Source organism: Silurus meridionalis, chromosome 18 (genome assembly GCF_014805685.1).
Source record: "Silurus meridionalis isolate SWU-2019-XX chromosome 18, ASM1480568v1, whole genome shotgun sequence".
Lineage (NCBI taxonomy): Eukaryota > Metazoa > Chordata > Actinopteri > Siluriformes > Siluridae > Silurus > Silurus meridionalis.
The window spans coordinates 23,302,385-23,318,406 of record NC_060901.1 but is presented as its reverse complement, the minus strand read 5'-3'; the positions used below and the strand labels follow the sequence as shown (position 1 = coordinate 23,318,406).

At 39.5% G+C, this 16,022-nt stretch overlaps 2 protein-coding genes and 1 long non-coding RNA gene across 3 annotated transcripts in view; 2 read left to right on the top strand and 1 right to left on the bottom strand.

The window, feature by feature from the left end:
• The window catches only part of mei4 (meiosis-specific, MEI4 homolog (S. cerevisiae)), a 29,133-nt gene extending 28,902 nt beyond the window's left edge, over window positions 1-231 (bottom strand). The window contains exon 1 of the mRNA XM_046873527.1: window positions 99-231. Within this exon, the coding sequence (XP_046729483.1) occupies window positions 99-120 (22 nt within the window). The 5' untranslated portion in view covers window positions 121-231. The remainder of the gene's footprint in view (window positions 1-98) is intronic.
• A 6,371-nt stretch (window positions 232-6,602) lies between these two features.
• LOC124401317 (5-hydroxytryptamine receptor 1B-like) lies at window positions 6,603-9,212 on the top strand. Its single transcript, XM_046873513.1, has one exon. It carries the CDS (start codon window positions 6,961-6,963, stop codon window positions 8,107-8,109), a length of 1,149 nt encoding a protein of 382 aa, XP_046729469.1. The 5' UTR covers window positions 6,603-6,960; the 3' UTR covers window positions 8,110-9,212.
• Window positions 9,213-13,228: 4,016 nt separating this feature from the next.
• Window positions 13,229-15,385, top strand: LOC124401847. Its single transcript, XR_006928627.1, has 3 exons — window positions 13,229-13,297; window positions 14,310-14,471; window positions 15,281-15,385. It is a non-coding gene; the product is annotated as an uncharacterized LOC124401847 (long non-coding RNA).
• The last annotated feature ends 637 nt before the right edge of the window (window positions 15,386-16,022 follow it).

Here is a 16,022-nt window from a genome sequence, read left to right as displayed (position 1 = left end):
TTTTGGGACTTTTAACCTAATAATCAGCCTGACACACGCTTCTGTTACAAAAAATAAATAGAAATAAATGAGTAGAAAAACGTGTAAATAACTCTTACCCTCATGCCGTGTGGAGTTCATGTTAATACTTTTTGATTGACGCGTCGTGAAACCAACGCGGCTGCGCGTGTGAGCGCGCCGTCACGTGAACGCGCATTGAGTTGATCGAGCGCGCCGTCACGTGAACGCGCCCAGTTCAGACCCCCTAAACTTGTTTTTCAATTTGATGTTGCAGCCTGATATTACAATAATTATCAAATTATTATTGTTTTTTTTTTTTTTTTATCTATTTATCTACACTCCAAATCTTATAACGACAGAGTGGAAACTTCTAGAAATTCGATTTTAAGACCCAGACCCTATAATCAGTACTTAGTTTTTGCACTTTTGGTAACCATTACAGACTCAAAGTCTTTTTGGGTTTGGGATTGAGAGATTTTCTGTCCTCTTTCTTTGCAAATCCTCTCAAGCTTCGATGGACTTTCAGATTTCTCCAGAGATGTTCAATAGTGTTCTCTGGCTGGGTCACTCTAGGACACACACAATCATCCTTAACTCACTCCTCTTTTAGCTGTGTTTAGTGTTGTTGGTTTTTCCCCAAGAATGGCCAAAGTACACACATCCTTTACTCAAGTAGAAGTACAGATACTCACGTTTAAAAAGTTGAAGTACTGACTACACTTTTTAACTCACGTTTAAAGTGAAGAAGTTTGGGCTCTGACTTGTGCTTAAGTAAAAACTCATCATTATTACAACCTGTTTTAGTGTCACGCTGGTAACTGGACCACATCATATTAACATATTGATAGAAAATAATTAACATGTTGTTATCTAATGAATGTATCCAGGCTGAACATCCACTATATAGAAGACAAGCAGAGACTCCCTCTGTCTCATCCAGACGTCTTGGTGCCTTCTGCGTTCCTTCTTCGCTTCGTAAACTAGCCTACGTCTGTGGTGTTTGAGAGCCAGGAAACGATACACCAGCGGTCGAAAAAGCAGAGCAATGAAAAGAAGAAATATTGATGATGTCACTAAGATTAAAACTAAAATAACCAGCCGGTTTTGAAAATATGTTGGAAGTAAAGAGTAGATATTTGTGTTAAAATGTAATGAGTGAAAGTAAAATGTTGTACAAAGAAAATAATTAGTGAAGTAAAGTGTTGAAACCAGAAAAATCTACTTAAGTACAGTAACAAAGTATTTGTACTTTATCACTTCCCACCTCTGCTGTATGCTTAGCTTCATTGCCATGTAGGAAGGTGAACCCCTGGCCCTGGTCCTGAACGCTGTGGAACAGGTTTTTATTGAGGAAATCTCTGTATTTTGCTTCATTCAGCTTTCCCTCAACCCTGGTAGTGTAATCCCAACCATCATTCACTTTTGGGATAGTTTTGGGCAGGTGATAAGTGAGGCATGATTTCAGACACCACATTGACTATTGAGGCCAAATAGTTCATTCTGGTGTCATCTGATCAGATAATCTTACACAGTCCGAGAGTTTGATGGCTTCCATGAGTTTTGCATTAGATGAGCTTCTGTCTAGCCGCTCTACCATAAACCCCAGATCAGTGGAGAGCCACAGTCTTTCTGGAACTTTGTCCCATCTCTAAACAGGATCTATGTAAATGATCATCAGGTTCTAAGGACCAGTGAGGCCTTCTATAGAGAGAGGTGTGTACTTTTCCGAATCACGTCCAATCAATAAACCTTTCCACAGGTGTCCTCCAATCAAACTTTTCCATACTGACCAATCTGAATGAAACCTTTTTCCACTAATCCTGATTTGTTCGTAGCTCACGACCTTAACATTCAACATTGTTTCTGTGATGCTTTTCTGTGAATCCTGGTTGTGAAGAGTTCTTCTTTGAATAACCATGATGGGATTTGGCTTACAGTTTCTGCTCAAGGGGTTTAACCAAAATATTGCATTCCAGAATTACAGTCATTTTTTCAGCTTTTAAATGAATGAGGATAATTAAAGGTCTGGATTTGATTGCAAGTGTTGAATTTGCATTCGGGAGCAATTCCTGGGAATTCTGGCTTGATCATAGAGTAATTCCCTCCACAACATCTAGCCAGATTAAAGACACTCTACAGGTGTATCACTGTTAATGAAAGTTTTCATAAATTCATCATCAGGAACCACTTTATCCTGGAGAATGATGCAACAGGAATGCATCATAGAAACATTTAGACAAAGGTGTAGTTTACTATAACATATTCACCTGCATGTATTTGATGAAACCAGAGAATCATGAAAGGAAACCCTGAAGAATACTGGAAGAATAGACAGAAATTCACAAAGATGATAGTTCGAGCTCAGGATCAAAACCCTTTTACAAACTACAACTAATCAAACCTTTTTCAATGAATAAATAGCACAAAAATAACGACTCACCCGAAGCCCTTAATGACCAGGGGGGGATAAATGTTTACTGAAGAAAGGAAATGAAGTGAACCGGTGATCGCTGAAGTAACAGAAGCAGGATGTAATCAAAAGGTTTTAACGCTCCATGCAAATGATATCAAAAAATAATTCAAAATGCTCGTCGCAGTCTGCCCCATTGCTTTATGGTAAATGAGACTGATAATAGCCTGCTGCGGTTGGTCCAATTAAAGTTACAAAGATCAAGTATTACAGCTAAGCGGAACGTAATTGGATCATTAATCTACCTAGATTAGTCCGCAGTGTGTGTTTTACTCATTTGCCTCCTGTTACTTTAAGGGGATCCAAAAAAGCATGATGTCATGCATGATGGAAGCAGAACTTTTTCAAAGGGCATTTAATCTACAGCAGTGTCTTTTTCGTGAGCCGGAAAGACGTAACATTTTCCTGTTAACGGTTTTCAAGCGATGCATATACAAGCTACCTTGTGTACTTTATATACTTTCCCTTTTGAGTCTGGTTCCTCTCATGGTTTCCTCCTCATGATGTTTTAGGAAGTTGTAACTTTCCACTGTCATTATGATCGCCTGCATAATATTGTGTTTGTCCCACTTTTGCTGCCAAAACAGTCCTGATCTTTCGAGCATTAACAGCAATAACTTCTCCAGAAATGTGAGCTACAGGAGCTCGTCTGTTGGATCGGACCACACCGACCAGCCTTCGCTCCACACGTGCATCAATGAGCCTTGGCCGCCCAGGACCCCGTCACCGGTTCACCACTGTTTGTTCCTTGGATCGCTTTTGATAGATACTGAGCACCGCAGATCGGAAACATCCCACAAGATCTGCAAGTTTTGGAGATGCTCCGACCCAGTCGTCTAGACGTCACAATTTGGCTCTCAAATCCTTACACTCACCCATTTTTCCTGCTCCCAACACGTCAAATTTGAGCACCAAATGTCCGCTTGCTGTCTGATGTATCCCACCCACTAACAGCTGCCATGATGAAGAGAATATATAATGATAGTTGGTAGATATTATATATAATGATAGATATTATAATGGTATAATTCCATACTTTGGAGGAGTGGTAACTTCTTGTGGTTGGAATTGAAAATTGTTTCAACGTCCAATGCCTTAACCACTAAGCTAACACCTTCCCTGAAATATGATTGACTTCCTACAGAATCTGGATCTTTAAATTCGTTATAGATGAAGGTGTAGATAAGGATTTTTCCCGTACCGTAGTTATTAAGAGCGATGGTACTATCGATGCTTGATTACATCCATGATTCATGTAAATCGTTGTCCTTCACATTGACGCATCAATCCAAATCGGCGGATTGTTCAACCCATGTTAGGTAAATTTCAGGAGAATTGCTTCAACCATATTATTCTTGCTGCTGTCAGACGTATTAGGATTGAAGGTGCAGTTTGTGGATGGTCCTATGAGAAATACACGGGGGGGTGGTGTGAGAGAAAGTTAATGAAGATGAATTCAAAATAAAATACCACCTGCGTCTCTCAGTATGATCGAGGAATATGTGGCCGATGATCGTGACGATTAGATATATCAGGAATGAACTTGTAATACGTCTGGAAAAATGTTACAATTTGAGAATAAATGAAGCGCCTTCAATCGATGAATGCTACAGTTATAGCAGGATGGATTACTATGAAAATGTGAATAACAGTATGCAGTTTTGCAAGTCGAAGAAGGGATTACTTGCAGTAATTAAAGGATAAACTCAATCTAACTGGGTCACTGATGCACCAAATTCTAACATTCAGCATATCAATAGACGCCCAAGAGACATCAAGACATCAAGAGAATAACAGCGGACAGTTAGGACTGCTAAAATAATTATTTGTGCCCCCCTGCCCAACCTCCAAGATCTTCTAGAGTGAGGCAAAGGGCTAAGAAGATCACTTAGGACCTCACACAATCAGCCCACACTCACTCTTGTAAATAAATGATTTATTAATTTAAACAATATTTCTATTTCTGTATATAGTGCATTAATTAATTGTGTGTTTTTCTTATATTGTGTTATATACCATTGTATGTCTTATGTGCGTGTGTCTCCTGTCACGAAGTCAAGGTCCTCAGTTACACGAGGAGAATGAGAATAAATGAGAAATAAATCGTTTTTAACAGATGGAGATATGCAAAAAAAAGAACAAAAAAAAAAGGGTGCATCTCAATACAATTGGCAACCTCCATTGCCCAATCCACACTTTTTTAAATCAATGCATGGCATCAAAACATAAACTATAAACCCTATTAATAAAAATACCAGAGTTTCTAGGTTTTTAAGTTTATCAGGTGCTTTCAGTCACAGAAATCCATGATGAGACGTCTGACAAGTGAAACAAAACTCCTTAAGAACATTAGAAAGAAACTTTGAAAGCGAGCGAGACTCAAGGAGAGAAAATCCTTTTTGTTTCTACACAGGGGTGGACAGTGGAAGTCAGGCCGTGTAGGAACATGATGTGAAATGAAGGTTTTAATCTATCACTCTTCAAAGGAGAATCAGCGAGAACATGAGAACGACCCAGGGATGGATGGAGGAACCGATTTTTCACAGCGAGTACAGGAAGTGGGATCAGGCTATTCTTCCCGAAAGTGTTGCAGGTTGCTTCGTATTTTGATGAGATTTTGAAACGATTCACTTAGTTGTAAATTTATTCATATGGTAATGTTGAAGCATCTGCTCGATGAAAGGCGTTCGAATGACAATTAAATTCATATTCACAAACATCAGATGGCATCTGGGGCAAATTCTTTTTTGTTTCATGATACGTATCACCACATATTTGTCAATTTGTGGACGAAATACGCAACCCAAACATGTAATATTATATACAATATATGGGGAAAAGTATGTGGACACCTGATTCCTATGTGCTTTTTAAACATCCCATTCCACCTGTTTGATGTTTCAATGACCTCCACTCTTCTGGGAAAATGTTCCACTATATTTTTGAGCCACAAGAGCATTATTAAAGTCAAGTAATACAGTATTATATACACTATACTCTATGAACAAAGGTTTGTGGACCATCATGTTCATTTATCTAATTCCACATTTAGTTCCCAATTGCTGTTATAATAACTCTTCTGGGAAGATGTTCCACTAGATTTGGGAGACTGGTGATCATTCAGCAACAAGGGTGTTAGTAAAGTGATGTGAGTGAGGTGAGGAGAACCTGGGGGTGCCGTTCTAATGCATCCCAAAGCTGTGAAATAGGGTTGAGGTTGGAGCTCTACAGAATTTGATCTTCCACACACTTTCAACCCATGTAAAGCGAATCTTCATAGGGCTCATATTGTGCGCGTAGGGCTTGTTAGTTATAACGGAAATTGTAATAGAATAGAATAGAGTAGAATAGAATAGAATGGAATGGAATAGAAAAGAATGGAATAGAATATAATAGAATTACATGGAATAGAATAGAATAGAAAAGAATAGAATAGAATGGAATGAAATAGAATGGAATGGAATGGAATAGAATTAAATAGAATAGAAAAGAATAGAACAGAATGGAATAGAATAGAATGGAATAGAATATAATAGAATTACATAGAATAGAATAGAATAGAATAGAATAGAATAGAATAGAATAGAATAGAATAGAATGGAATGGAATAGAATAGAATGGAATGGAATGAAATAGAATGGAATGGAATAGAATAGAATTAAATAGAATATAATAGAATAGAATAGAATAGAATAGAATAGAATAGAATAGAATAGAATAGAATATTAATTTGGGTTGTCTTGATATTGACTTGAACGTAGAAAACACTTCTGTGTCTCATTCTCACTCACTCCCTCCCTCCATTCCTCCCTCTCTTTCTTTCTCTTTATCTATGTTTTTTTTTCTTCCTTTACACCATAAATGTTCTCAGCATCCTACACACGTGCATCGGATAATTCCTGGATGATCTGAGCCGGAGATAAAGAAGATGAACGACAGATTGAGAGGTAAAGTCAGTGAGCGCCCTCCTCCTCCTCCTTCTTTTCCCCCACGCGTGCACGCGCGTGGCCAGAGTGAGAGTGTGTGTGTGTGTGTGCGTGTGTGCGTGTGTGCGTGTGCGCGCACGGCAAACGCATAAAGCGGAGCGCACGGCTCCGGGAGCGTCATTACTCCTTGCGAAGTGGACCCAGAACGCAGGATGAAGGACGCGGTGCTCTGCGGCGCGGGCGGCACACGCGCGGCGGCTCTTTTACGCACGCAGCGTGGACAGCGCGGGGAGCCGAGCGGGACGCACACGCGCGTTTCCACGTTGTGGCTCGAACGGAATATATAACGCAGGAAAGAAAGTCCTGGAAGTTTCCACGATACTTTCTTTTTTTCTTTTTTTCTTTCTTTCCATTTTTTTTTTAAATGCCATGCACCCGGGTGGGGATAACTCAAAAAATGACACGCAAAAAACGCAGAGGATGAGAAGATGAGAGGACGCACTTGTTAAAAAAGGTTGTTTCAAAAGCAAGAAAATTAAAAAGAAAACAAGAACAGCAACAAAGATGGAGCGCTCCGGTGCGTTTAAACCCAGCCCCGTGCCGTATGGAGAGCTGCTGAACATATCGTCCAACTCCACGGACTCGAATTACACGGACGAGCCCCGGAGCGTATTGGCGCAGGCGAGCGCGGCCGTGTTCTTGTCTCTCCTGACGTGCGCGACGGCGCTTTCCAACGCGTTCGTCATCGCCACCATCTACCAATTCCAAAAGCTGCACACTCCAGCAAACCTATTGATCGGCTCTTTGGCTGTCACCGACCTTCTCGTGTCAGTGCTGGTGATGCCCGTAAGCGCTGCGTATACCATCAGCCAAACGTGGACGCTGGGCCAGGTGGCTTGTGACCTCTGGCTGTCGTCGGACATCACGTGCTGTACGGCGTCCATCCTTCACCTCTGCGTCATCGCGCTCGACCGCTACTGGGCGATCACGGACGCGGTGGGGTACTCGGCAAAGCGTACGCGAGGCCGCGCGGCCGCCATGATCGCCGCCGCCTGGGTCATCGCCATATCCATCTCGGTGCCACCCTTTTTCTGGCGCCAGGTCAAGGCGGACGAAGAGGTCACCAGCTGCCACGTGAACCAGGACCACGTCTTCTACACCATCTACTCCACTTTTGGCGCCTTCTACATCCCCACTTTGCTCCTGGTGGCCCTTTACGGCAGGATTTATGTCGAGGCCCGGAAACGAATATTAAAACAGTCCCCCCATAAACCGGGTAAACGACTAACATCCGCTCATTTGATCACAGACTCACCCGGATCCGTGGCCTCCACCACGTCGCTCACGTACGGCACGGGGGAATCGACATCGTGCGACGGTACAGCCTCGGCTTCAGTGAACAGTCAGGTGAAAGTCACGATGTCGGATGCGCTTCTGGAAAAGAAGCGAATCTCGGCGGCACGGGAAAGGAAGGCGACCAAAACTTTAGGGATTATACTCGGGGCGTACATCGTGTGCTGGTTGCCGTTCTTCATGTATACGCTTCTCGTGCCTATCTGCACCACGTGCACCTTTTACCCTGAGCTGTTCGAACTGTTCACGTGGCTCGGCTACCTGAACTCGCTCATCAACCCCATTATTTACACCATGTCCAACGAGGACTTCAAACAGGCGTTCCATAAACTCATGCGCTTCAACTGTTGTCGATCTTGAGTACTTTTTTTGCGACGAGAAGAACGACCGGCAAGGAACGCTACGAGAACTGCCGTGTAACGACAGTCGCCATTTATCTCCATATCACTGCCTACGTGTTATGGATGTGGGGAATGGGGGGGGATATCATATATCTACCTAGGGTGCAAGCAAATCTTTAAACGCAGCCATCGGATAGGTAAACATCTCCGCCGTGAATGTGAAAGTGTCTCTGTAGCTTTATTCGTGACAGCATCTGAGAAAAATGTACAGATCATGATCTCCTGGGCATTTGACATTTCTTTTTCGTATAAACAAAACCTTAACCTGGAGTGTTTTCTTTTTCAGCAGGTATACAGTGGTGTGAAAAAATACCGGGATGAATAAATCTAACACTGTGCTGTATAGTAACTGGTTTTGAGTTTGGCGTTCCTTGAAACCCCTTAAACAACTCAAAATATTATTTGTCTGCTCAAATACGTTGAACATCTAACTTTCCTATTGTTGGTTCCCGATGACCAATGAGGTGATGAGTATGAGGGGATCTCATCATAGAGCGATTCTAATTCTCCGAATTCCCGAAATTGTTCTTAACACTCAATTTCCCTTGAGTAATTTTCTTGTACAAGGTTTTAAAAACACACAAAAGTGTAACCAGAAAAAAAAAAAGAGTGGTTAAGATGTTGGACTTCTCAGGTTGTGAGTTTTAAATCCCAGCACCTCTCAGCTATTGGTCCCTTGAGCAAAGCCCTGAACCCTCAACTGCTCATTTGTGTAAATTGTGTAGATTGTTGCTCTGGATAAAGGCGTCTGCCAAATACCTTTCGATGTGAATGTAACGTTGAACTGTTCACTGATTGAGGTTTCACTCCATTGTTTGCTTCAAAAACCATTATTCAGTTCACTTTCAACATTGGTCTCAAAGAAGCTTTACTGCCATAAATAGATTACAAATATACATTTTATATAAATGAATTTGTATAAATGTATACCCAATAACCAAACCAGTGGAGAGGAGTGGTAGCTTAGTAGTTAAGGCTATTGGTTACTGATCAGAAGGCCGGGGGTTCAAGCCCCGGTTTCGCCAAGCTGCCACTCTTAGGCCCTTAAGCAAGGCCCTTAACCCTCTGTGATCCAGGGACCCCTCATCATATCATGGCCGACCCTGTGCTCTGACCCCAGCTTCTGAGCAAACTGGGATATGCGAAGAACAAGTTTCACTGTGCTGTAATGTATATGTGACAAATATATTCTATTCTATCATGGTGTGGAAAAGCTCATGATGAAACCTTGCGAGAAACCAGACTCAAAAGGGAACCTATGCTCATCTGGGTGACACTCGAATGTCCATTCATTATACTGTTGAGGTTCACCAATGGAGACTTGAGTGAAGATCTGTTCGTGGTGATTTTATTCATAAGCCATAATAGCAAACTAATGTATCTTTTCATTGACATCGTTACGGCATATGGCGGACACCCTTCTCCATTTATTTCATTGCTAAAGCTAAGCCGCTATGGGGTTAAGGGACTTGCTCAGGGGCCAAGAAGTGGCAGTTTGTGACAGTCCAAATTAATTCTTGAGTTTAACCCTCCGCAGCAACTTCATGGATCGTTTGACTGTTCATATGCAACCATCCACAGCTGAACTCCATCCATAAGTAGGGTGTCAGGATGAATCCAGCAGAATCATCACCTCTGGGATGTAATTGTATCAGTTTGCATCACATGAAACCTAGTGGTGCTTGTTCTTCTTGACATAAAAGCTTCATAAACAGTATCTTACATTAGCATGCCAATTGAAAAGGGACGATTTTAGCTAGCTTGCAGAATGTCGATTGTCAGTGATACAAATCTGTTTGATATTCATTGCTGGATTTATACTTCATTTATCATCTTTTATGCATTACTACATTTATCATCATTCTGCTTTATGAGTTGAAGGGGAAAGAAAATCCCAATATTTCTCACACCACTGTAAAGGAATCTAAGATGATCGGATGACATGGAAAGTCCACCGCAATCGAAACGGTTGTGAAAAAAGGTCAAAAAGGCATTATGATGTAATATAAATGAATCGAGGTATTAATTACATTTTTTTAATTATTTATTTGTATTTTTTTTTTTTTTATTTAAAACTTTTCATTGATATGGATGAGTCAATGAATCGAGGTAATTTACATTTTTTAAAATTATTTATTTGTTTTTTTGTTTTTTTATTCAAAACTTCATCTGTGAAGTTTTAAATAAAAAAATTTAAAAATACAAATAAATAATAATTAATTTTAATAATAAAATGTTTTCAGTTTTTAAATTTTAATAATAATTAATTAATACCTCGATTAATTTATATTGCATCATAATCCAATATAAATGAATCGAGGTATTAATTTACATTTTTTTAATTATTTATTTGTATTTATTTATTTTTTATTTAAAACTTAATTTCTATGAATGAATCAATGAATAAAGGTATCAATTATATATATATGTATTAATTTTTTTTATTTATTTAAAACTTCTATAAAATTTCTATAAAATTTCTATAAAGTTTTAAATAAAAAAATTAAAAAATACAATTAAATAATAGAAATCTTTTAATGAATACATCGATTCATTCATTTTTTTTGTATTATTTATTTGTATTTATTCATTTTTTTTTATTTAAAACTTCATTTCTATGATCTATTTATCACCCTCATTTTCGTCGCATTGTGGGTAGCTCCTGGTTTTGACAGCTGGTCTGACGTATCAGCACGCCTATTGCTGAAAATGGAAACATCATCTCCCCCTCTCCCCTCCCCTCCCTCCTCCTATTCCACCGCTAAGGACGCCAGCGTGAATTGTTTATTTCGCAACAATTATCGTTCTCCGGATGACGTTTGCAGCCGCGAAGGCAAACGCGTCGAAATGAGCACAAACGACACAAATAAATGCAAATAAACCGCTTTCACCGTGAAGCACAAAACGAACCGGGCGGCTTTATACTGCTAAACTGTACAGTTTTTCCGGCACAATCCGGTTTTTCGAGCATACGATGTGCATCGGTTGACAAATCTGCTGCTGTACTATAAGCTTGAGCAATGTTCTGTAACTGCCTTTTGTTGCGAATGTTGCAGGATTTGCAGGACAATGGAGCTGCTCTTATGAAAGAAAGACGAACTAATAAAACAAAAAGGAAAAATGATGATCAAAGGTCATACTATTTTTGTTAGAAATAGGGATCTACGCTATACTAAGTATTCAAGATGAAGCGATGCAGAGAGCCTTTTTTTCTACCTCATCTTCATCTTCGGTTTCACATCAGCAGCATTTGCGTGAGCTGTGGAAATAAATCCCATTAAACACACTGTCGTGAGTTTATTCTCTGCTTGTTTGTACTGTATGTAAAAAAGTGTATATTCATTGGGGTCCAAAACCTCTGATATACGACTTTCGCTTCTATTTTGCATACTTTGGAATGCAATCATACTGATTTACTCAAATCACTTATGTTACTGAGAACATTTTGTGTAAATAAGTCGGAATGGATTTTACAGCTTGAACCTGATGATCCATTTAAGATTGAATCATGTAAAAAAAAGATTAGACGTGAGATAAAAACTGATCTTTTGTACAGAAAGGTCCTCACAACATGGTCTATATCACACTTACACACCCGACCCTAAGATTTTTTGTGATTTTTAAACATCCCATTCCACATTTAATCCTCATTTGCTGTTATGATAACCTCCACTCTTCTGGAAAGGCGTTCCACCAATTTTTGTGGATATTTGTTGCTTTGCATTGTTGCTTTATTCCACCTTGAGAGTGTTAATAAAGTCGGGTACTGATGTAGGTGAGGTGAGGAGGCCTGGAGTGCCGTTCCAAATCATCCCAAAGGTGTTCAATAAGGTTCAAAGCTCTGTAGCAGGCCGCTCAAGATTTTCCAACCCATGTAAAGTATATCTTCATGTAGCTGGATCTGTGCACAGGTGCATTGTCATGCTGGAACAGGTTTGGGTCTCCTAGTTCAAGTGAAGGGGAAATGTAATTCTTTATATACAATCGTGGGCCTCCATTTTTGAGGTAATATTCTAGTAAAAAAAAAATGTATGACTGGAAAAGTCAGGAGTCCTGAGTCCTGAGTGCTGATATATTCCTGATGGTCCCAATTTCAGCTGTTTCTACTGTAGGTATCAGACTTTACTTATCCTGTCTCATATCACAACCAGCCATTACTGATATACTGATATATATACAGTATGTTTTTGAGCACTTGGGATTTAAACTTTACCCTTATTTATTTTTTTATTTTTTTTATTTTGAATGGATGTTTAATGTTTAATGAGGAGGGGTGGGAATAAAATTCTCCATGTTGGTAGAATCTATTTTCAGACTTCAGTATTTCATTATTTGGAGTCATTTAGATGGTGGGGGTGGAATTAAGCAGTCAAAGGTAATTGACAGACCCCAGGTAAACACTATCACACTATCACGAGGCAAGGGTGATGCCAAGTACTTTTAAAACCAGTATCGATAATATCAATATCAATAAGAATATTTCAGAGGTTGTACTGTAGCTTAGTGCCTAAAGCATTGGAGTTTGGATCCTGAAGGTTATGAATTAAAATCCCCATCACTCCTGGCCCCCTGATCAACGCTCTTAACCCCACAGTTGCTCAGATAAGAGCATCAGCCAAATGCAGTAAATGTAGATGCATTTTTGAAAGATTTCATTTTTTTAAGAAATACAATGGACCGAAAAGTTTTTTTTCCCCATTGAGCCTGTTTTTTCTTTAATATGTATAAAAATAAATAAAAATGACGCCGAAAACGAATCCGACATTTACAACATTTAGGACATTTTTGTAGCAAATACATGTTGCTTAGGTATGTTTATTTTATAGCTGATGCATCTCCTAGTGTTATTTTTTTACTGATTGAAATATTTCCATTTGGATATTTAGGTTCTTTGCAACACCCTCTTGAAAAAGAGGAAAAAAATTCCATATGTGTTTTTTTCCCAAGCTACAAAGTTGGAGGCACACAATTGGGGCTGTGATGAATATGTAATTGGAAACAGGCGCGACTGATCAGTATGATTGTGAATATGCGAGTGCATGCTGGGAGTTGGACTCCTGGGCAATCATGGCCGTGGTGTTTGATGGGAAATAAAGATCTCACAAACATGAGGAAAGATGACCTTGAAAGACAAAGCTAAGACAAATGTGAGTCTTAAATCCGGTTAAATAATGTTCTAATTAACCAAGAAGGTTATACAGATGCAATCATGGTGCGGCAGTGGCTGATTGGCTGTGGCCATTTATTTTTTTTTACATATTTAAAGAAGCTTTTTTGCCTCCCCCAATTGCCCAAACATCTTATAAACTAAATCTATATTTACCCTGTACATTTTCTAATGAATGTCTTCAGATCCCTAGAAATTTGGGATTAGACGAGACACCACCATGAAAACATGTGAATTGTTTTGTGCCACCCTTCCGTTAACTTTTTCAATATATATGGTGTGAAAGTGACTAAAAGTGGACTGTACGACTGTGGAAGTGGAAACTCTGTGATTAAGGTTTTGGGTTACTGAACAGAACGTTGGGGGTTTTAGCCCTGGTATCACCAAGCTGCCACTATTGGCTCCTTGAGCAAGACTCTTAACCTTCTGTGTTTCGGGGGCACTGTATCATGTCTGACCCAAGCTTCCTAACATCGCTTTTATATGTGAAGGAATCATTTAATTATAATGTACATGCAAAAAGCATCGACTTTGAATTCCATCTAGAACCCTAAAAGAGTCCTGATACTTTGGTGGGGATCAATGAATTTGGTTCCAAGTAGAAACCATTTAGGATTCTTTAAGTGTTCAAAGAACCCATAAGGGATGACAACTTGCCTATTAACATTCCTTCGAAGCAGTGCGCAGTCCATAACTCCCAACTCTGCATGAGTAGCAGCTTCATTTGGATGTGAAGGTGAATTGATTCGACCTTGACTTTCTCTGAACTTCTACTTAATTAAAAGCCCCCCAAAACCCAGCCTAACAAACTGTAGAAAAAACAAATCAAACAGCTGAAAGATTTAACAATACAAATACATTATATGACTAAAGGTTTGTGCACCCTCTGACCCCTCTATAATATGCTTTTTTAGCAAATTCAATTCTGATTTTAGTCCCTCTTTGCTCTTATAATAACCTCTTTTGCACTTTTGGGATGGTTTTTCCACTAGATTTTGGAGCGTAGCTGTCGGGGTTTGTGTTCATTCAGCCACATGAGCATTAATGAGGTCAGGCAATGGTGTCAGGCAAAGAGGCCTGGGGTGCAGTTGGCGGTTCAGTTCATCCCAGAAGTGTTCGAGGGGGTCTCAGATCCGTGGCAAAGTGGTGAAATGGTGAGAGAGTTTTCATCGCATTTCAAGGTTTCTTTGGAAGGTCAGTGGTTCTATTAAATTTTTTTCCCTGGAATGGAAACTTTTAAAAAAGAAAGTTTAATAGCTTTTCACCAAAGAATCCTATGAAGTGCTTGATGATTTTTTTTTTTTTTAATCGTTGAATAGTGTTTAAAATACAGTGAACTTAATATGCAATCTACTGCATTGTACTGATATATAATGAGTTATAGTGTGTTGTGGGGGGGTTGGGGTGGGGTTTTTCCACAACCATATAGCCGGCAATGTGATCACTGTGTTGCAGACTAAATATACACACCCAGTCATAACAGCTCAGACAATGTAAAACAGTCATTTCAGTCTGAATTCATAAACACCTGAAAGAAGCCTGCTGGTCACAAAACCCAGAAATTAATATCCTGCCTCTATGATGCAGATATGCCTCAGATACATGTGAGAAATTTCAACACTCCCACATGATGCGACAGTTACCATGGTTGCGACCAATAAAAAAAAATATATTAAGAGCCAGCTTGATGGCTGACTCTCGTTTCCATCCGAGTCTGTGAGAAACCCCTAAGCATTCATTTTACAACAAGTGACCTGAGAATTAAATGATTCTTCACAGTAAACGTTCACAGTGCTGCATGTGTAAAAAGCTAATGTATTGCATTTTGCTACAAGGTTACTCTTAAAACTAGAAATGACATGATCCCGGAGTGAAGAGAATTAAATAATTAAATTTATTTTCGTATGAATTGTCATGTAATGAGCGATAAGCTGACGCAAGTGCATATATTCCTTTTATTTAGCGCCTAGCAACAGCAACACGCTAACATGAACACCATGACCTGAACAAGCCGATGAAGAACAGGGACGAACAGCAACCACGATGTCAGATAAAGTGATGTGAAAGGTAAAATATACAGAATGTACAGGTGCTAATCAAAAGTGACAGAGGAAAAGGTGTGATTGATTAATGATATGCGTAAGTTATGTGATGGAGCAGTGACTAATGAGAGTCCAGGACCATAAATCCTAACACTAATTACAAGATTAATAGGAATATATATAGAATGTTGAAGGCATATAATTGTGTAGGATCTCTTAGGATGTGAGAGCATGAAATTTTCCCTTCACTTGAGTCCCAAACCTTTTCCAGCATTACAGTGCCCCTGTATACAAAGACAGCTTCATGAAGATATTACCTAAGTTGAAGTGGAAGATCTCGAAATATAGCGATCTTTCAACCAACACATTTAGGATGATTAAAACTGCACCCCAGGCCACCTCACCTACATAATTATATTCATTTACTGACACCCTTGTGGCTGAATGAGCACAAATCTCTACAAGCACACTCCAAAATCCATTGGAACATCTTCCCAGAAGAGTGGAGCCTATTATAGCAGACTAAATGTAGAGTGAGATGTTTAAAAAGCACATACAAATCTTATAGTCAGGTGTCAAAAAGCTTTTGTCCATAGGGTGTATCAATTGTGGTTAAACCACAGATGCAATACCGGCTTTCCAATGGATTCCAAATGGTACCAT